Source organism: Lolium perenne, chromosome 6 (genome assembly GCF_019359855.2).
Source record: "Lolium perenne isolate Kyuss_39 chromosome 6, Kyuss_2.0, whole genome shotgun sequence".
NCBI lineage: Eukaryota > Viridiplantae > Streptophyta > Magnoliopsida > Poales > Poaceae > Lolium > Lolium perenne.
Genome location: NC_067249.2, coordinates 121,638,504 through 121,660,715, shown reverse-complemented (window position 1 = coordinate 121,660,715; position 22,212 = coordinate 121,638,504). Strand labels below are relative to the sequence as shown.

Here is a 22,212-nt window from a genome sequence, read left to right as displayed (position 1 = left end):
AACATATATATTACAACAACGACTCCAACGAGTCAAGATACAAATATACAATACAAAGATCCAAATCATACATAAAGCCAAATACATCCGAGTACGGACAAGATACAAATTTGGACTAAGAGTCCTAAAGATAACCAGTGGCGTCCATAACCACCCGCCTGCCAAGCCGGAAGGGTAACCTTGCTAGCGTCGTCTTCATCGAACATATCTTCATACCTGCCCGGTTATATCCCGTAGAAGCAGCAATAAGTACGGGTTCGTACTTAACAAGACTTCAAGACATATAAGCATTCGTCAACCAGTCGTCCTTTGTACTTGAGGCACGCAGGGGACTTAGAGGACGCAAGAGGAACGTCATAGGCAATATGGTGGGGTTAAGCGGCAGCGCGCAAGCACTAAAAACCTATAGAGACACTCTACAACAGTCGTCTATCGGAGAAGGTGAGAGAGCGCATAAACTAACAGTTCTATACTCTGCAAACATAACACAGCCGATGCGTTCCCCCCTCGCAAGGAAGTACTTACAAAGGCACTCACACGGTTGTCAAGTTTTGACCAGCTATTATTTAAGTTGTGCTAACTTACTACGTAAGTTATTAGTATGGAAACAACAGGTATAAGTTGTCTATGATCGAGTCATACAGCTCCAAGTCGTCCATAACCGCGGACGCGGCTTATCGATAAGATGTACACCCTGCAGGGGTTGACCAAATGTACCCACACGCACGATCAACTCCAAAGGCAATGGAAAAAAGGTGGAGTGTCACGACTCGCACTCTCCTTCCACGACAACAATGTCCAGGAAGCCACCTAACCAAGTTGAACCCGAATCGAAGTCCGGCCGAATCTCCGAGACGGACCTAGTCGTTTGCGAGAACGGCTTAGAGGGTCGAACACACACTGGGCGAATGACCCGCTTCAAGATGCGATAAACGCGCAGCCGCGAACCTATACGTGCATACCGAAACAAGGGATACAAGGCACCCAGGGCTTCCCAAAGTAAATAAGTAACAAGTGGCATGCACGCAACAACAAATGGTAAAACATATAAACTAGTTGTGGCCTTTGGACAAAGGCCGTAGATTCCGGCGGTGGTCGAGGGAGACCCGAAACATACCCACGTGTGGTTAGAGCGCTCGATCTCGGAGCGGATAACAAGAACTCGGGTCCTAGGGGACATTAGTGAGTCAAAGTTCCGATGCTTTCGCAAAGGGCTCACGAGATGCCTCTCGCTTATCATTTTAGTTGTTAACAATAAGTAAAGCATGATTATCTCCAACAATATATCCATAGATCATGTGTCATGATTCCCCAACAGATAACCCAATAAGATAACAACAACGGTAACAAGATAAGACAACACTAGCATGCACTACGAATCGCAAGGCAGACCCGATAACCAAACAATAGCTGTAGGAGATTGGTGGAGGCAATATAGGCTGCTTGAGGTAACAACTGGAAGGGACACGTGACAAGAACGCAACTCAAGGATAGCATAAGGGAGAAGGCAAAATAAAATAGGTGAGCGACCTGACAGGCGAAGTATAGGGAAATGCTTGCATTAAAGCTTGCCGAGGGACATCCGGAGAACTTGGCGTATCTCACCACACCACTTCACGATCCTATCCGGGAAGAAGCAAAACGCTACAACAACCAAAGGATGCACATCTTACTACTACGGCAAAAGAATCAGCATGTTTGTGATATGATATGCATGGCAAACATGATGCGGCGATGCAACTTATCCATATTAATCGGAGTCGGAACCCCGAACAAACAAGTTAGGTTGGAATTGCATATTTACTGGCAAAGTTAAGTGGTTGTTAGCATGGCATATCATGGCAAAGGTGAGCTACACAAAGTTAAATGGAACCGGGACAACATTTATATAATATCCCACATATTCCATATGTTATCTATTAGGTGATAATGCAAACTATCACGAAACTATATGATGCATATTGCGACAGCAAGCATAGATGACATATTATTATTCCACACATTTTTATAATTAAATTTTACATAAAGCACTTTTCAAATAGATCTATGGTTTACAAGTTATAGAATAGAACAGATTGCATATAGGAATTAAGTCGGCTGTAGAAGACAGAGATGCAAAAGGGCCGAACCTGACAAATATCTGGGAACAAGAAGCTAACACAGAGATGTTAGTCAGACGATTGTGGATTTGATCCTGGGATATACTGTTTGGTGAAGCAATGGGCAAGCCACAAGACTAGAGTGCTGCTGTTGATTAGATAGCTGCTTGCTGAAAACAAATTAAGACAACCAGAGCCGTGACTATTTTTCTGAAACAGAGATGGAGGACGTCCCCTTTTACTGATGAAACTGAAACAAGAAACAGAGACAGGCCGGCTTAGGATGGATAAAAAGCAGCTAAGCACACAGGCAGGCAGCTGGATCAATTGATGCCGTGAACTAGCTAGACATGGAGACAAGGTGCTGTAGCTAGTGAAGGATGCCATGCATAGTTAGCTAGCCAAAACAGCAAACACACATGCTGAGATTGATCGGTTCATGTGGTACCTAGCTAAACAAGCAGGCTAGCAGGTGGATGGATGGATTGCATACGGGTGAAGCTAAGCAAGGCAGCTAGCTGGATTAGATTCTACACTTGTGGATCGATCGAGGCATGTACTGCCCGGAAACGAAAACAGCATCGGCAACATGGCGCAAAGCAGCAGAGCCTCAACATGCACAGGTACGAAACATTTTCCGAACCACCTCTGCTGGGGCATACGAGCCAAACATGGTGATGCACAAGGACGCGGATGAGATAACTGAAACTGGAGAATCAACAGTTAACTGACGAACTGCACCTGTCGAGACTGAAGACAAAACGAACGGCGTGCGCAGATGTCGGAACGGAAACAGGCGGCGAGGTACTGGGTGAGGAAGGGAGCTCCTGGAGGCGCGTGGCGGTGCAGAGATGACCGCGCCGTCGTGGTGAAGCAGATGACAGCAGCACGCCATCCTGCGCCTCGCCGGAGGGGCGCCGCGGCGATGTGCTGCGGAGGAACGATGCTATCATCGTGGGCAGCTTGAGAGAGAAGGGGAACCGGACATAGGATAGGTTGTGGAGGAACTACAGCTCACCAGGAACATCACAGGGGGTCGGTGGCACCGGAGGTTCACCGGAGCGGCCAGAATCGACGAATTTCCCGCCGGCGTCGGAGATGGAAATGGCGATCTCGCCGTCGATTAGAGAGCCACGGACAGATTCCTTGGAGGGGGATGGCGAGGATGACGAGCCGCATCTTCGGGTGGCTTCGGCTTGGTGAGGGGCGGCTTGGAACGACGGCGCCATGTCGATGCAGCGGTGGTGGTTTGTGTGCTTCGTTTCTCACAGAAAAGAGAAAGAAAAAGGAAGAGGAACCAGAGAGGGGCGGCGCGAGGGAAGGGGAGAGGGTGGCTAGGGTTGCAGGGAATGGCTTTAAGGAGGAAGGGCGCTGCTCATAGCCGTCCCATCGATCAGGTGTCGAGGTGGTTGTCTCCCATGCGCTGCCGTACCAAAAAGAAAGCGACAACACAAGCTGTCGTGGAGGTTTGCTGGGTCCTGGGCTGAAAGAATAGGAAGTTGGACTAGGAAGGCAGCCACGGCCCTTTGATGTTTCCAGGAATTGGCGTTAAAGCAAAATGAATAGACTTTAGATAGATCAAGAAGAATAGTGGAAGAAACGGAAGAAAGGATCCAAGCATAATTTTGAAGGGCTTTATTAATGCAACAAGACCATTCGAAACTTTTGAAAATATCTGGTTTGGGGTTTTGCTAAATGAACTGACATAGAGCAGGTTTATTTTATAAACCATATGAGAGGGGAAACTCAAAATAGTTTTTATTTAAAATAATTTTTATTTAATAAAATCTTGTGGATGATATGATACATGATGTCATGATGATGCACAAAAGAAAAAGAACAACCAAAATCTAATAGGGGTATTTTCCTGGGTCGCTACAATCGACACCACTAACAAGGAATCTCGTCCCGAGATTCCACGTCAACCTAAGGGGGAGTTGGTTAAACTATCGAGTCTTCTTGTACCATGTTGACAAACACCCGACCTTGGCGTGGAACCTTCTTCTGTCGAGGTGTTGATCTTCTCGACACCACTAACAAGAATTGTTGCTCCAGGTTGATCGGGTCGACACCACTAACAAGAAGTCGTTGTTCCGTTGTTGATAATGTGCTTTCGTCGAGACCTCCGAAGAGCGGACCTAATAGGTGAGGGGCAAAGATCGTCCAACCCACGTCAATACCTAAGACTCAGAGAAACTCGGATAAGAGAGAAGGCTCAAAACTCGCATAGGTAAGAGGAGAAAGAATATAGATAAGGAGAAAAATCAGAGCTAATCAGAACTATCCAACGAGTTTTAGAAAATAGGTTGGACTCTCTAAACTCAACGACTGTTGGCAAGGTTATCCTAAAGGCTGGACTAGTGGGGTACCGTCAACCTGAGGCTCTGATACCAACTTGTGACGCCCCAAAACCGGTACCATGAGGATCCCAGCGAATCCGCCGAAATCCGCACGATATCGATTCTAGGAGACGCACCACCAAGCGCCTCGTACACGCCGAAGCATGCACGCGATGCGGGTGGAATCAATCACGAGCGGTAACATTACAACAAGATTACAATAGAGCCCACAAGAAACATATATATTACAACAACGACTCCAACGAGTCAAGATACAAATATACAATACAAAGATCCAAATCATACATAAAGCCAAATACATCCGAGTACGGACAAGATACAAATTTGGACTAAGAGTCCTAAAGATAACCAGTGGCGTCCATAACCCTGCCCAGGCCAAGCCGGAAAGGTAACCTTGCTAGCGTCGTCTTCATCGAACATATCTTCATACCTGCCCGGTTATATCCCGTAGAAGCAGCAATAAGTACGGGTTCGTACTTAACAAGACTTCAAGACGTATAAGCATTCGTCAACCAGTCGTCCTTTGTACTTGAGGCACGCAGGGGACTTAGAGGACGCAAGAGGAACGTCATAGGCAATATGGTGGGGTTAAGCGGCAGCGCGCAAGCACTAAAAACCTATAGAGACACTCTACAACAGTCGTCTATCGGAGAAGGTGAGAGAGCGCATAAACTAACAGTTCTATACTCTGCAAACATAACACAGCCGATGCGTTCCCCCCTCGCAAGGAAGTACTTACAAAGGCACTCACACGGTTGTCAAGTTTTGACCAGCTATTATTTAAGTTGTGCTAACTTACTACGTAAGTTATTAGTATGGAAACAACAGGTATAAGTTGTCTATGATCGAGTCATACAGCTCCAAGTCGTCCATAACCGTGGACGCGGCTTATCGATAAGATGTACACCCTGCAGGGGTTGACCAAATGTACCCACACGCACGATCAACTCCAAAGGCAATGGAAAAAAGGTGGAGTGTCACGACTCGCACTCTCCTTCACGACAACAATGTCCAGGAAGCCACCTAACCAAGTTGAACCCGAATCGAAGTCCGGCCGAATCTCCGAGACGGACCTAGCTGTTTGCGAGAACGGCTTCCGAGGGTCAGAACACACACTGGGGCGAATGACCCGCTTCAGCATGCGATAAACGCGCAGGCCGCGAACCTATACGTGCATACCAGAAACAAGGGATACAAGGCACCGAGGGGCTTCCCAAAGTAAATAAGTAACAAGTGGCATGCACGCTACAACAAATGGTAAAACATATAAACTAGTTGTAGCCCTTTGGACAAAGTCGTAGATTCCGGCAGTGGTCGAGGGGAGACCCAGAAACATACCCACGTGTGGTTAGAGCGCTCAGTCTCGGAACAGATAACAAGAACTCGGGTCCTAGGGGACATTAGTGAGTCAAAGTTCCGATGCTTTCGCAAAGGGGCTCACAGATGCCTCTGCTTATCATTTTAGTTGTTAACAATAAGTAAAGCATGATTATCTCCAACAATATATCCATAGATCATGTGTCATGATTCCCCAACAGATAACCCAATAAGATAACAACAACGGTAACAAGATAAGACAACACTAGCATGCACTACGACTCGCAAGGCAGACCCGATAACCAAACAATAGCTGTAGGAGATTGGTGGAGGCAATATAGGCTGCTTGAGGTAACAACTGGAAGGGACACGTGACAAGAACGCAACTCAAGGATAGCATAAGGGAGAAGGCAAAATAAAATAGGTGAGCGACTTCTGCAGGGCAGAAGTATAGGGGAAATGCTTGCCTGTTAAAGCTTGCCGAGGGACATCCGGAGAACTTGGCGTATCTCACCACACCACTTCACGATCCTATCCGGGAAGAAGCAAAACGCTACAACAACCAAAGGATGCACATCTTACTACTACGGCAAAAGAATCAGCATGTTTGTGATATGATATGCATGGCAAACATGATGCGGCGATGCAACTTATCCATATTAATCGGAGTCGGAACCCCGAACAAACAAGTTAGGTTGGAATTGCATATTTACTGGCAAAGTTAAGTGGTTGTTAGCATGGCATATCATGGCAAAGGTGAGCTACACAAAGTTAAATGGAACCGGGACAACATTTATATAATATCCCACATATTCCATATGTTATCTATTAGGTGATAATGCAAACTATCACGAAACTATATGATGCATATTGCGACAGCAAGCATAGATGACATATTATTATTCCACACATTTTTATAATTAAATTTTACATAAAGCACTTTTCAAATAGATCTATGGTTTACAAGTTATAGAATAGAACAGATTGCATATAGGAATTAAGTAGGCTGTAGAAGACAGAGATGCAAAAGGGCCGAACCTGACAAATATCTGGGAACAAGAAGCTAACACAGAGATGTTAGTCAGACGATTGTGGATTTGATCCTGGGATATACTGTTTGGTGAAGCAATGGGCAAGCCACAAGACTAGAGTGCTGCTGTTGATTAGATAGCTGCTTGCTGAAAACAAATTAAGACAACCAGAGCCGTGACTATTTTTCTGAAACAGAGATGGAGGACGTCCCCTTTTACTGATGAAACTGAAACAAGAAACAGAGACAGGCCGGCTTAGGATGGATAGCAAGCAGCTAAGCACACAGGCAGGCAGCTGGATCAATTGATGCCGTGAACTAGCTAGACATGGAGACAAGGTGCTGTAGCTAGTGAAGGATGCCATGCATAGTTAGCTAGCCAAAACAGCAAACACACATGCTGAGATTGATCGGTTCATGTGGTACCTAGCTAAACAAGCAGGCTAGCAGGTGGATGGATGGATTGCATACGGGTGAAGCTAAGCAAGGCAGCTAGCTGGATTAGATTCTACACTTGTGGATCGATCGAGGCATGTACTGCCCGGAAACGAAAACAGCATCGGCAACATGGCGCAAAGCAGCAGAGCCTCAACATGCACAGGTACGAAACATTTTCCGAACCACCTCTGCTGGGGCATACGAGCCAAACATGGTGATGCACAAGGACGCGGATGAGATAACTGAAACTGGAGAATCAACAGTTAACTGACGAACTGCACCTGTCGAGACTGAAGACAAAACGAACGGCGTGCGCAGATGTCGGAACGGAAACAGGCGGCGAGGTACTGGGCGAGGAAGGGAGCTCCTGGAGGCGCGTGGCGGTGCAGAGATGACCGCGCCGTCGTGGTGAAGCAGATGACAGCAGCACGCCATCCTGCGCCTCGCCGGAGGGGCGCCGCGGCGATGTGCCGCGGAGGAACGATGCTATCATCGTGGGCAGCTTGAGAGAGAAGGGGAACCGGACATAGGATAGGTTGTGGAGGAACTACAGCTCACCAGGAACATCACAGGGGGTCGGTGGCACCGGAGGTTCACCGGAGCGGCCAGAATCGACGAATTTCCCGCCGGCGTCGGAGATGGAAATGGCGATCTCGCCGTCGATTAGAGAGCCACGGATAGATTCCTTGGAGGGGGATGGCGAGGATGACGAGCCGCATCTTCGGGTGGCTTCGGCTTGGTGAGGGGCGGCTTGGAACGACGGCGCCATGTCGATGCAGCGGTGGTGGTTTGTGTGCTTCGTTTCTCACAGAAAAGAGAAAGAAAAAGGAAGAGGAACCAGAGAGAGGCGGCGCGAGGGAAGGGGAGCGGGTGGCTAGGGTTGCAGGGAATGGCTTTAAGGAGGAAGGGCGCTGCTCATAGCCGTCCCATCGATCAGGTGTCGAGGTGGTTGTCTCCCATGCGCTGCCGTACCAAAAAGAAAGCGACAGCACAAGCTGTCGTGGAGGTTTGCTGGGTCCTGGGCTGAAAGAATAGGAAGTTGGACTAGGAAGGCAGCCACGGCCCTTTGATGTTTCCAGGAATTGGCGTTAAAGCAAAATGAATAGACTTTAGATAGATCAAGAAGAATAGTGGAAGAAACGGAAGAAAGGATCCAAGCATAATTTTGAAGGGCTTTATTAATGCAACAAGACCATTCGAAACTTTTGAAAATATCTGGTTTCGGGTTTTGCTAAATGAACTGACATAGAGCAGGTTTATTTTATAAACCATATGAGAGGGGAACTCAAAATAGTTTTTATTTAAAATAATTTTTATTTAATAAAATCTTGTGGATGATATGATACATGATGTCATGATGATGCACAAAAGAAAAAGAACAACCAAAATCTAATAGGGGTATTTTCCTGGGTCGCTACATAGGCATCCCCAATGGGCCTGCCGAAGATGGTACCCGGGGTTTACTGAAGGCCCATGACCCGAAGGATAAGAAGAATCGGAATCCCAAGTTGCTAGTTAAGGAAAGCTAGAGTTGTATTAGGAGAGAACACTTGTAATATTGCGGGGTGAGTTGGAAACCCTCCCGGACTCTGTAACTTGTGTATCACGAATCCCTCGGCTCCACCTCTTATATAAGGGGGAGCCGACGGACAAAGAAAGCATCGATTCATTGTCTCACAAACCCTAGTTTTGATATCGTCGAGTACTTTTCGGCTGAAACCTTCGAGATCTACTTGCCCTCTACTTCTAGCTAAAACCCTAGTCTACAACCCGTAGGCATTGACAAGTTAATCCCTTGTCAATTGGCACCGTCTGAGGGAATTAGAGGCGTCAAGGATCTGATCTTGATGGCACGTTCAAGATCGTCGACTTCGTCAACAGCAAGCAACGCGATGGATCGAGGTAAACAGATCGAAACTGATCCTGTCGATTGTGTTCCTCACCCGACCTCCCGTTTGGATGCATATGCGTATCTGGAGGAGCCTATGGAGATGACGTTCGGAAGGTTCCACTTTCGCGTCGAGAAAGAGGGAGCGTATCGTCTCGAAATCCCGATCTCGTCGGGATTATCGGCGGTCGATTCCGATTTTTCGAACTCAACATCGTCAATCGAGTCAGGCGAAGAGGAGACTTCATCACCACGTTTCGTCAGCACCAGGGCAAGCGAAAAGCTCTCCAAGATCTCCAGCGACATGTCCTTCGAGTCATCTGCGGACTCCTATATAAGCGATGACTCGAGCAGCATCGACAGCTTCAACTTCATCGACAGATCCACTACCGTGGGCAAGGTCTTCACCAATCTCTATGATGGTGTCACCAAACCCAGCAAGGACCTAAATTCAAAATATCATCAGATTTATGCCATTGGAGAAACAAGTCGCGATCAGGAGGAAACATTAGAGGCTTTCGACGAATTGGGAAATCCATACGTCGATCCCTCCGACCTAAGGCGAGGTTTAGGCAATAAATATGTCGGGCCTACACCACGTGTTAGAGTCCAACTTCCACAAGCAGCATGGGATAGAGCCGCAAGAGCCATGGATGGTTCAGAACCAATGTCCACAACCGCTACGACAGAAGAATTGCAAGCATATCAATATAGGCTCGCTCGAGCTGCAAGGAAATTGGAAAAAACAGACAACTGCTCTTAACAGAGAAGGGAGGCAGCTTCCGCATCAAGCAGGCGAAGGGCAGAATTAAGTCGACATTCAGGAACTTCGGGAGATAGCCACAGAGAAGCTCGGAACAGAGCAAGATCTAGGCTGCAAAATATACCTAAGGATGATAGGGAGAACTTGGTTCAAAACCTCGACATTTCTTTTATGTGAATAGACACGAGAGGGAATATTATCCCTAAGACACCGGAAGCTGGGTATATGGCGACACAAGCCTTTATCCTCGCATCCAAGCCACCTCCCGGAGATCCAAGAGAAGCATTGTACAATATGGCTATGGCAGGAGTTGGGGCCATGGGAACCGCGTTTGTAACAACGCCTCCCGAAGGATCAGCAAGGAAAAATAGTCCGCGACTTGCGGCAGCAGCACCAGTTCCCGAGAGAACAGGTGGAGTAAGAGACACAGCAGCGCAAGCAAGGGTGGACATAGAACGACAAAATAGAAGAGAACACCAGCACTCCCCGGAGATAGATGATGAGGATATGTGCGGGCTGTCGTGCTTTACAAGGAGGGTCCGGAAAAGTCGAGTCCCCTCGGGATTCAAATTACCCGATAACTTCAAAAAATTTGACGGCCTGCAAGATCCAGAGGATTGGTTAGTTGATTATCTCGAGACGGTGAAGCTGATAGGAGGAACCAGAGCAACATCCATGCAGAGCATCCAAGTGCATTTGAGTGGAGCTGCGCGATCTTGGATAAAGAAGCTTCCTCCGGGTTCTATCGACAGTTGGGATAGCTTCGAGGATGTGTTCGTCAAGAATTTCCGGTCCACGTGCAAAAAACCCGCATCGCTAGAGGAGTTGAGAGCGTGTCGACAAAAGCCGGATGAATCAATGAGAAAGTATATCCAGAGGTGGAATATCATTAAAAACTCGGCAGAGAATATATCTGACGAGAGAGCGATAGATGCGTTTGTCGCAGGAATCCGACGAGGAGATTTTGTTGAAGACTTGGGGAGAACCAACCCAAAGACAGTGTCAGCATTGATGGAGATAGCAAATAGATGGGCAAATGGAGAAGATGCTGTCCACAATAAACGGCACAGGTCGCCAGAAGAGGACCGTTGTCGAAACTATCAAAATAGGCGACGATTCCCCCGACAGTACTCAAGCTATGATGGACCAGGCCAAATCTCGGCTGGTTTCCGAGGAAGCGCTGGAGGAAGCAATAGAGATGATTACCAGAGGAGCAATGAGCAGCGAGGCGACAACAGAGACGACTCTCGCAATAATAGGAAAAATAGCGGGCCAAGGTTTCAAAGACCTTTCGTGTCCCCTGAGGAGATGATGAACGGGCCATGTCAGATGCACTTCAATCTCGATAGCAATGGGAAGAGACAGTCAGGACACCTGCAGAAGGATTATCGAAATTTTCAGGCAATGCTAAGGTGGGCAGGGCACGCCAATGCCCAGGCACCAAATAGAAACCCTCAAGGGCCCAGGAGTGAGATCCACTTGCCACCTCCTCCCGCAATTACGGACGAAAATCGATATCAGCTCAGAATAGCGGCAGCACCAGCACCACCACCTTACGTGGATTCCAATTCCAACGGAGCGGTCTCGATGATTCAGAAAGGCAGGCCATCCAATAGAGCTCAGAAAGTAATCTCGCGACATGTGTTCATGGCAGAGAAGATGCCTCCACCAACGGTTGAGTACCTCAATTGGTCAGGGCAAGACATTGGCTTCACAATAGCGGATCATCCGCAGCAAGTTCCTCGACCAGGGCAGTCAGCACTTATCTTACCAGCCGTAATTGCAGGATTTGACGTATCTCGAGTATTCATAGATGGAGGCAGCAGTCTAAACCTTATGTACGCAGATACACTAAGGAAGATGAACATATGTCAACACCCGGATTTTTAAGTCCGGATGCCTATTATGTCATACATCGCAATCCCAGGAATATTGTTGTTGCGAGGCATAATAGTTAAGTATCACAGTCATCATTCATTACAAACCATAAGTCTTACAAATTTGGAATCACATGATCCATATTACACGAATAGTTGATCTATCGATCAACGAACAAACACAAGTTCATAGTTCATAGCGGAAGCGTAAGATACAAGGACTCTCTAGTCTACATGCCAACGCTTGACGTCGGAAGGCGCTTAGTTGTCGTAGGCGTCCTGCTGGTCATCTCCTTGCTCATCTTCATACTCTAGCCATTTGAATAGCCAGGGACAAAGCCGTGAGTACTTCAAGTACTCGCGAACTAATACTAATGTAAGTGCTAGACATTCTAGTATGGTTTGCTAAGCTCTAGTTTATTTGCATAAAGCCAATTTTAGTTCACAAGTATTTGAGAAAAGCTTTATTCAAGTGCTATCTAACTCAAGTGGGAACATTAGTGTCATTCCCACCATTCAAGTGGTGATTTCAATTCAATTCACCACAAGTCATTTCACCATCATCTTTCAACATCATTTTCAAAGATATGACATCGGAAACTGTATGGCCTTTCCAACCGTCCGTAACCGTGGACGCGGCTATTCGAATAGATTTACACTCTGCAGAGGTTGCACACTTGTGCCACAACATTTGATTTCATCTGTCGGGATTACCCCGAATCATCGCAACACAGTACGCGGATCATCAACCATAACCTTTCACTTACGAATCCTAGTATGAGCACCTCTCCCCATGAGCTTGGCCTCCCAGTGAAGACCAATCAGTCAACCCGGAGCGCACAGGGCTTGGCCGTACAATTCACCTAAATTTCACATCATTTCTCAACAACGGAGGCAGCCTCAAGCGTAACCCCTATGACGTGTGTTCAGAGGGAACCCATACTAAGATGCATAAACTTCCAGTTAAGCCCTACCCATAATCAGGTATTGTGGGGGTACTTACTAATTGGAAAGGTATCGCATTCAAACCAACATCATGTTTTATCAAAAATCACCATCTTCTCTTTGTCATATTCACCTTCAAAATTCATTCAATGGAATGCTTCATCATTCCAAGGTTTCAAATTCAATTCAATTCACATTGTTCCCATCTAGAGTAGTCAAGTTTTATTTCATTAGCACTAGCTCTAATTCATGAGGGGTGCTATCTTGCTTTGCTTGATTGAAACTACTTCACTACTCTAGTAACCGTCCTTTACTTTGACCAAGTTAACTATAAAAGTAACTCTTGGAAAACAACAAGTAAAACTTGTAAAGTAAAAACTTGGGATAGGCTTATTTAAGAAAAGATAAGATTCATGGTGCCTTGCCCCAAGGGGCTTTGCACTTTGCAAGAATATTAGCTTGCCTTGGTAGTTCTCAAACTGTTCCTCCTCCTCCTCTTGGTAGCAACCTTCTTCTTCGGCGTACTCTCCGGTGCTAGCATCTAAATTTGAATACGAGTATAATTACTCACTAATTCAATGGCTATTCCATACCTCACATATAAACACACAAACTCTTCTATGCACACAAATAATCTACTTAGGGTGCATGGGTTGTGTTATTTGAATAGAATTCACTTCTTTGTATTTAATATGTAAATGATAGTTTCCATAGGGTTCTTGAGAAATAATTTCCTCTCCTTGAGATCTTCTTAAGATTTAATTTCTCAAACCATCATAGATGAACTTATATTGACCTAAGTCAAATGTTCATCATCATCATTTGAGAAGATGATTTAAAGGAGGTAGATCACGTCATATCATTTAATAACACTACATATGATTTAAATCTCTAAGTAATTCATATAAGAGAGTTGGGACCAGGGGTCCAAACATCCCATGAATTCATGTGAGACAAGATTTAAATGAAGTTTAAGACCTCATATGAATTACTTAATAGTTTTGGACAATATCAACTAGTGAACTAGCCATACTATCCATTAATTAAACTAGGGCATGATCATGCAAAGTGACCACACCATTTTATTGCATAAAAAATTAGTGTAAGTCAAATGTGAGCTATTAGAGTTGGACTTAACTTAATATCTAGTTTGGTTGATTTTTAATAATTATTTGAATAGGGAAAAGTCCCTGCCTTGTTATTTTTATCAAATTAATTCTACAAGGAATCTGGTCATGGGACTAGTGGCATGTTGTAGATAATTTCACTAGCTTTCCAACAATATAAAGTTCATTAAATTTGGTTGAGCCAATTTGAATCTATTGAATTTCAAAGTGGAGGCAGTATTGAAATTATTTAAGATTGTTTAAATCCAGTTTGAATTAAAAGGCCGGCGGGAAAACTAAACGGGCCAGATTCAAATTAAACGGCCCAAGGCCAGCCCAGCCACGGTCCAGTGACGCGCGGGCTGCCTGACAGCGGGGGCCACCCATCAGCGAGTGTTTAAACACGAAACGGTATGGAGCAGCGTGGGGCGTAGGATTAGAAATAGATCGGACGGCCGTGGTTCATCGTCGTCTCCGACGAGAACCCGACGCTCTGGCGGCAGCGGTAGGGGGTCGGAGGGCTTACGGCGGCTCCAGCAAGTGATGGCAGTGTGCTCGGGGTAGATGTGGACGACGGCGAAGCTCCAGGTACAGGTGGCGTCGCCTGAGGTGGTCTGGTTCGCCGGCGATTGCTGCAGAGCTTCCGCGGCGGCGAGCTCTCGATTGGCCTTGCTCCGGCGTGAATCAGGTGAGTGGTGAGGTGGTTGAGAAGCTGTGAGAGGTGGGGAGTGCGGTGGTGTGCTTGGATCATCAAGGGGAGGTCTCCTTTTATAGCAGCGCATGGGTGCTGCGGGGCAGGGTGGTGGTCGGCCGTGGCACAGCGATTCCGGCGAGTGGTCGAGCTAGGCGAGGTCGTGGCAGTGCTCTGCGTGTCCAGGCGAGGCTAATGGCAGCGACAGCTTGGTCGGGGGAGGCTTGGTTGGGTCGCGTTGCTTCCAGGCAGGTCGCGGCAATGGCGGGATCTTCTTCTCCGTCCACGGCGGCGGCGGTCCAGGGTCTGGTCGAGGTGATGTCTGGCGGCGTCCAGGTGGCGAGGTGATGCTCAACGGCTCTCGAGCGGGGCCAGGGTGAGTGCAGGGTGGTGGCGCGGCGCGTGGCCAGTGCGCGTCCATGCACGTGCTGGCGCGACGCGAGCGGCGTCCAGGGCCGATCTTGGCGCGCGATCTCCGGCCAGTGTCGTCGTCCTCCTCGACCATGGCGGTGCTAGGCGTTGCTAGGCGATGCGGTGGCGAGCTGTGGCGCGGTGGCCAGGGCAGAGAAGCAATGGGGGAGAGGGGAGCTCGTCGGGTTGGGCGACATGGCCGGCATGGCCATGTCTAGCCTTGCTCTCTCTCTCCCTAGGTTTCTATTGGGCATTGAAATGGCTTAAGGGGACCAGGGGACAATGTAGAATAGATTTGGAGTAGATTAGGTGGAGTAGATCACTATTTGCAATAGTGGCAAATAGTGCCCGATTTTGGAATTTGCAAATTTGTCCAAATTTGGTTTAATTCAAATGGTTGAACAATTTGAAATGTGTGTGTTTAGATAAGTTGTATTTGACCAGATATGATTAGAGGTGGTGGTGGAATTGTAGAATTCAAGAATTTGCAAAAATGGCTAAGTTGGAGATTGTTGAGTATGTTAAAAAGTTGAATCTTTGGATGAGCATAGCTCTTGATCAAGAATGATTTTGGCATGGTGATCTTTACAGAAGTTGTTCACCTTGATGTTGAATTTGAAATGGTGCAAATAGTTAGCAAGATTTGGTTTGAGAAAAATGAATGGCAATGGCTCAAAGTAGTGATCAGGCTATAAATTTCAGTTTTGACCATTATCATATGTGAGCTAGTTTTGCATTTGAAAATTATTTGAATTGTGATTCTTTGATTCCAAAAGTTGTAATAAGTGTTTAGTAACATTATTCAACTAATGGTGAAGACCAAATTGGTCTAGGGTCAAAATTTATAAAAATGCCATAGAGCATATGTTAGGGTTTTTAGGGTTTTTCATTTATTGGATTTTCTTCCTTTTTGATTTATTTGGTTGGTGATCTTCATATGATCACATTAGGATTTTAGGGTTTAACATATACAAGTAATAACAATCATCATGGCATATCACTCAAATGCCCAAGTCCTATGCATGGCACTATATGCAATTTAAAAAGTTTTTGTTTGTTTGAAATTTTGCTCTCTGGAATTCTCTAACTTTCTTTTTATTGAAATTTGGGGTGTTACAAACCCTTCCCCCTTACAAAAGATCTCGTCCCGAGATCGAAAAGAAAGTTAGGTACTACAGAGATCTGGGTACTCCTTCTTCATGAAGTCTTCGCGTTCCCATGTGGCTTCATCCTCGGTATGATTGCTCCATTGGATCTTCAGAAACTTGATGCTTCGGGTGCGGGTGGTTCGGTAAGCTTCCTCTAGGATGCGGATCGGCACTTCGCGGTAAGTCAGATCCTTGTTGATATCCACCGATCGGTGATCGATGTTCTTGAACACTTCAGTCTTCTCCGGGACTTCAAGGCACTTCCGGAGAAGTGAGATATGAAACACGTCGTGCACAGCCGACATTTCTTCTGGCAACTCCAGCTGATAAGATACTTCACCTCGAAGGCTGAAGACTTTGAAAGGTCCGACATACGGGGTGCTAGCTTTCCTTTCAGCTGGAATCTATGCATTCATTTCAAGGGGGATACCTTGAGATAGACGAAGTCTCCGATCTCGAAGGTCATCTCCCGACGTCTCTTGTCGGCGTAGCTCTTCTGTCTGGATTGCGCCGTCTTGAGGTACTCTCGGATCTTGTGGACTTTCTCTTCGGCTTCACGAAGAACATCTGGGCCAAAAACTTGGCTTTCTCCGACTTCTGACCAGTTCAGGGGGGTACGGCATTTCCTTCCGTACAAGGCTTCAAAGGGGGCCATCTGTAGGCTGGCTTGGTAGCTATTGTTGTAAGAGAATTATGCGTAAGGTAAGCAGTCTTCCCACTTGGATCTGTATTCCAATACACATGCTCTCAGCATGTCCTCCAGGATCTGGTTGACTCTCTCAGTCTGTCCGTCGGTCTGAGGGTGATAGGCGGTGCTGAAATTCAGACGGGTGCCTAGTCCTTCATGCACTTTCTGCCAGAACCTTGAGGTGAACTGTGATCCTCTATCTGGCACTATCGATTTCGGGGTTCCGTGCAGGGCGACTATTCTGGAGATGTATAGTTCAGCTAACTTTGGGCCTTGGTAAGTGGTTTTGACGGCGATGAAATGGGCGACTTTGGTCAATGTATCGACAACTACCCATATGGAATCATTGCCTTTGCTGGATTTGGGCAGTCCGGTGATAAAGTCCATTCCTACAGAGTCCCATTTCCATTCCGGAATCTGTAGTGGTTGCAACAGTCCGGCGGGTCGTTGATGTTCTGCCTTGACTCTCTGACATATGTCACACTTGGCGATGTAGCTGCCGATTTCTCTCTTCATTCCGTGCCACCAGAATTGCTTCCTTCAGGTCTTGGTACATCTTGGTACCTCAGGGGTGGATTGAATAAAGGGTGTGTTGCGGTCAGAAACCCACCGGCGAGCAGCGACGGGCAACACAGTAGAGCCGGGAGGCTCCCAGGACTGCGGCTGGCCCTGGTCCCTCCGAGCGACGGCCCGCAAAGACTCGGCACGCACGTCCGATGCTGGTGCAAGGGCGTGCCACCTGACCTATACCTGGTCAGGAAGGTGATGGATGTGCCTCGCTTAGTTTCCTGCATGGCATACACGTAAACATTAAATACGAGCCTCGATCGGCTCTCAGGTTGTCCTGTGAATCGGCTCAAAGAGCCGATCCACCCATGATCCGTACGAGGTGTACGAATATATGGTGGTCCTGCTTGATCAAAATAAAGCTAAAACGACCTACTACGATTTAGGGTTTTCACCACATAATCGGAACATCCTACTCGTGATCGTAAACCGACCCTAGACAAGGCCTAAAAACCAACACAAGCTTGATCCCCGGAACATCCTGTCTAGGGCTAGCAAACTACACCCTACGCGCCACTGGATCCTTCAACCCGTTTGTAAGGCCTAACTATGCAGATATTAAACTAATCCTTGAAGAACAAGGAGCAATCATAACGGATCGGATCTACTAAATAATGATCAAGCGGGGTGCCACCCTTACACCTAAGATAGGTGTAAGGGCGGCTAGACGTCTCAGGGTTGCACGACGACAGCATATGATACGAGGAACAATGCTAACCCTAACACGTCTAAGATAACTACGTTGCTCGCCATCAAAAAGGCTTCAGTACGAGCAACGCATGAACAGCGAATAAACATGTACTGCCTAGATCGCAAGATGCGATCTAGGCAGCATGATGCTTACCCGGAAGAAACCCTCGAGACAAGGGAGTTGGCGATGCGCCTAGATTGGTTTGTGGTGAACGTGATTGTTTTTTATTTCATAAACCCTAGATACATATTTATAGTCCGTAGACTTTCTAACGTGGGAATAATCCCAACCGTGCACGAGCCAAACTCTAACTAACCGACACGTATCCTACTATATTACAGATACACGGGCGAACTAGCCCAAACTTTGCATATAAGGCCGATTCATGCATTCCTTCCATGTATATTCTTCAAGCCCACCTTGATCGCGGCCCACCTCTGACTCGGTCAAATTCTGGTGATAACACATGCCCTCCTGGTTTTGGAATTGATAATTCCAAAATCACTCTGCCTTTTCTTCGTCGGGTCATGTCGTGGCAGAACCGTCGCAGTATCCTTCATCATGATGCCTTGCCTCTTCCACTTCTGCGTGCCCTGGCAAATTTTTTTTTTGGGCACCACTTCCTTGGAAACTGCTATGGCATTGAATTTCCACTATATCCCCTTTTATTTAACCGCTCCAAACAGTTTGCTTCTTCATCCCCTTCGCATTAGCACTCCAAAAGCCCTCCTGCGCCACCATGTCTTCTTCCTCCTCTGCCTCATCGGGTCTTTTCACCCAATCCTCCTCCTCCCGCGAGCCGACGCCGGAGTGGAACCCGGAGGAGGCCCATGCGGCCAACATCCGCCGCGCCATCGGCCGGGAGGAATCCGATCCACGATTTCTCCGTCAGTCCGAGGACGACAAGTCCTCGACCGACGGGGAAAGTGACCTCCGCTTCCTCGCCGACGGGAAACGGAGGAGGAGAGCGATGACGATCGCTTCTCCCGTGATGACTTCACCTCCCCGAGGAGGAGGAGGAGGAGAAGGAGGAGGAGGAGGACGACGACACCTCCTCCGACGAACCGCCGGCCAAGCGCTTACGCCCCGGCCGGGGAACCTCAGCGACCGACGGCAGCCGGCGACGACGACGCTGACGAGGAGGACGAGGGCCCAGCCGGCGGCCGCTGCAGCAGCGACGACGAGCCCGCCGGGAGTAGCGCCGACAGCGGCGACGACGGCGACGACGAGGGCAGCGACGGCCCGTAGATAGGACCCTTAGCATAGGATCAGCAGTAGTATATGGGGCAATGTACCCCCTAGTATTTCCTTTTGAGAGCAATCAGCTCTTTATGTAAGAAATCCTATTTATCAATGAAGAATTTCCCCCAGTTTGATTTTGCCGATTTCCTTTAAGCTAATTTAGCCGATTCCCCTTCATACTGACTTTGCCGATCGTTCACTTAGCCAATGCTCAATGAGCCGATAGCAACGCATCGGTTCTTCACAATCTATCCTTCAATTCTTCAACTGATGACTTTGAGATCTGGTGGATAATGTGGAGTCTTCAAGAGAGCCCTTAAATTCCTCCCACCAGGTCCAGTGATCCTCTTCTGCAAGAACTCACCATTTTTTGAAGAAGGTTGCGATGGAGGATCAGCCGATGACACCCCAATCGGCTTCTAAAACAGAGCATCTACCAGGCCAGCTGCCCCCCGAGCCTAAGTCAAGGCGAGAATATCGGTGAGGATGCACAGATCAGTCAAAGGGCTTTGAACTCAGGTAATTCTGAGACAGCCACCATGCCGAGCCAGCCAAACTTGCCCCCATCGATCGCCTCTTCTTCCGTTGAAAGCCGATATTGTAGACGAAACACCAACGGCTTAATGAGCAAAAGGCTGCCTTGCATGCCAAAACTGACGCTTCTGACAAGATCGTCGAATCGGCGCAAAGGGTTGGAAGTCCTCGAAGAGAAAATTCGGGCACCAAAATCGGCTTATTGGGGCTGAGGAAGCTCTCATTGTTCACCCCCTCAAGGAAGCAGAAGGCCTTGAAGCTGAACTGAAGACCGTCTTGGTGAAAATCCGCGTTTTGAACATGCAGCTGGTAGATCTTGTGTAATTTGTACTAGAGTCGATGGCTGTGCATCGGCTTTGTTTCTTAGCTCTAAAGTCGATGTCCGTGCATCGGCTGTATACCATGAGAAATTTTTTTACTGGCCAATTTTTCTATCGGCCCCCAATATTTCACTGCACACATATTCATCTGCACATGTATCGCACATGTTCATCTGATTAGGTGCCCCCCGAGCCGAATCTGCCAGGTAACTGCGGATATCGGCTCTGTAGTTAGCCAAGGTACTGTATTTGAACGTCGGCTCCGGTAGGACCAATGTTGATTTTTTAAGCTCATCAGCCGACGTAAAACCGCTGCCCATTAGATCGACGTTGAACACAGGCAGAATGTGTGGTGAGGATAATTTTGGCCGATTGCTGGAATCGGCCTCCCCGTTGATTGAATCGCTCAATGAAGGTTTTGCAATGTTCCTCCATAGATCTTTGGGGCCGATCCCAAGGATCGGCCTCGCCACGTTTGTCCATAGGTTTGTTCTTGCTAGACGGTCAGGCCGGTGGATAAGACCAGCCTAACCCCGTCCTTCGTCACGTCGATGCGCTCGCAGTCGTCCAAATTGATGCCTGAGAGTGGCTCTTGGCCTGTTGTCTCCCAAGCGTTCATGCCAGCCGTTGAAATCTCGGCTGAGTCATCTGCATGGATGACCTCTACTTCATCTCCATCCCACTGTATTACGCATTGGTGCATCGTGGATGGAATGCAACAGTTGGCGTGGATCCAATCTCTTCCTAGCAGGACAGCATAGGTGCTCTTGCTATCGACAATAAAGAACGTCGTAGGGATGGTTTTCCTTCCTACGGTCAGATCCACGTTCAGAACACCTTGTGCGTCAGACGCTTGGCCGTTGAAATCGCTCAATGTCACGTTGGTCTTGATCAGATCCGAGCTAGAGCGTCCCAACCGACGTAGCATGGAGTATGGCATAATGTTGACTGCCGCTCCGGTGTCCACCAGCATCTTGTTGACAGGCTGCCCATTGATATAACCTCGCAAGTACAGGGCCTTCAGATGTACGTAGCTTCTTTCTCGTGGCTTCTCAAAAATAAGCGGCCGTGGGCCGCGGTCAAGTTGTGCCACGGGTGCCCGTCTAATCCTGGAGCACTAAACTCCGTCGGAAGGATGAACACCATGTTCGTGCCGGCCCGATGTTTCATCATCGGCTTTCTTTTGTCTGGGGCGCCACTCTTTCCTTTGTGGCTGACCCTCTTCGTCCAGGGTTCACTGAATTTTAGCGGCCAGATCAGGCCGCGCCTTCCTCAACGTGTGCAGGTATAACCTTTCGGCTTCCTCCAAACCACGTAGTCGCTGAACCCTACGCTTTTGGGAACGGCTGAGTCCATCAGGGCACCACCTTGGCCGGTGGTACTTATCTTCTTCTTCTTCATCGTCTTCCAATTCCTCGAGATCTTCCACCCGAGAGGACTCAGCGTGCTTGTTCCGAGGCGGGAGAGGCCCTAGACGTTTGAACACGGACACGTTAGCTGCATCCTTCCTCTTCTGTCTACATTCTGGGCAGTTGCCGATTGTAGGCAATCGGCTCATTCCTGAATCCCAGTAGTGTCTGAAGAAGGGGCAGTCCCAGTGCCTATCCTCGTCGTCTTGCTCTCTTGACTTTTCCTTGGCGTGGCGCTCATATCTCTCCTCGTCGCGATCATGCCGATGATGTCTCCTGGCGTCCCCAACCAGACGATCTCTTTCATCATCGTCGTTGGGTCGTCGGCGTTGGTCATATTGACTCACATACTTGTTGAGGAGGTGATCAGAGAGAGGTCGCTGATACCTCACGTTCCTTACCTCTCCCTCTGTGATGTAGCGCTTGCCATCGTGACGGAGCCGATCGCGTGGAATGGCTTCCTCTGTGTCCTTGCTACGAGAGCAGCTGCCCTCGTCCCCGTCCTTACCAGAGTGGTGTCCAGGTGCTACCATGTTGATGTTGAACGAGAATCCTGGCTGGCACCCTCCAGGGTAAGTGCACTCCACCATGTTAACGGCGGGGAAGGGGTGTGTGTCGACTTTCATGGCGTAATGGCTGAAAATTAGACGCCCTTGTTCTATCGCCATTTGGACCTGCTGCCGCCACA

General features: G+C 47.8%; 1 protein-coding gene across 8 annotated transcripts; it reads right to left on the bottom strand.

The window, feature by feature from the left end:
• Window positions 1–1,561: 1,561 nt before the first annotated feature.
• On the bottom strand, window positions 1,562–8,147 carry LOC127334671 (uncharacterized). Of its 8 annotated transcripts, none has more exons than XR_011747211.1 (7): window positions 7,526–8,147; window positions 6,815–7,034; window positions 6,244–6,329; window positions 3,118–4,889; window positions 2,841–3,029; window positions 2,130–2,349; window positions 1,562–1,644 (listed from the first exon to the last, which is right to left on the bottom strand). XR_011747211.1 is itself a non-coding variant. In XM_051361192.2 (6 exons), exons 3-6 carry the CDS (start codon window positions 3,326–3,328, stop codon window positions 1,623–1,625), a joined length of 447 nt encoding a protein of 148 aa, XP_051217152.1. In that variant the 5' UTR covers window positions 3,329–4,889; window positions 6,244–6,329; window positions 6,815–7,519; the 3' UTR covers window positions 1,562–1,622. The 8 variants fall into 8 exon arrangements, 1 of the variants encoding a protein (XP_051217152.1); XR_011747213.1 differs by having other exon boundaries at window positions 6,815–6,954; XR_011747215.1 differs by having other exon boundaries at window positions 6,815–6,839.
• Window positions 8,148–22,212: the final 14,065 nt, after the last annotated feature.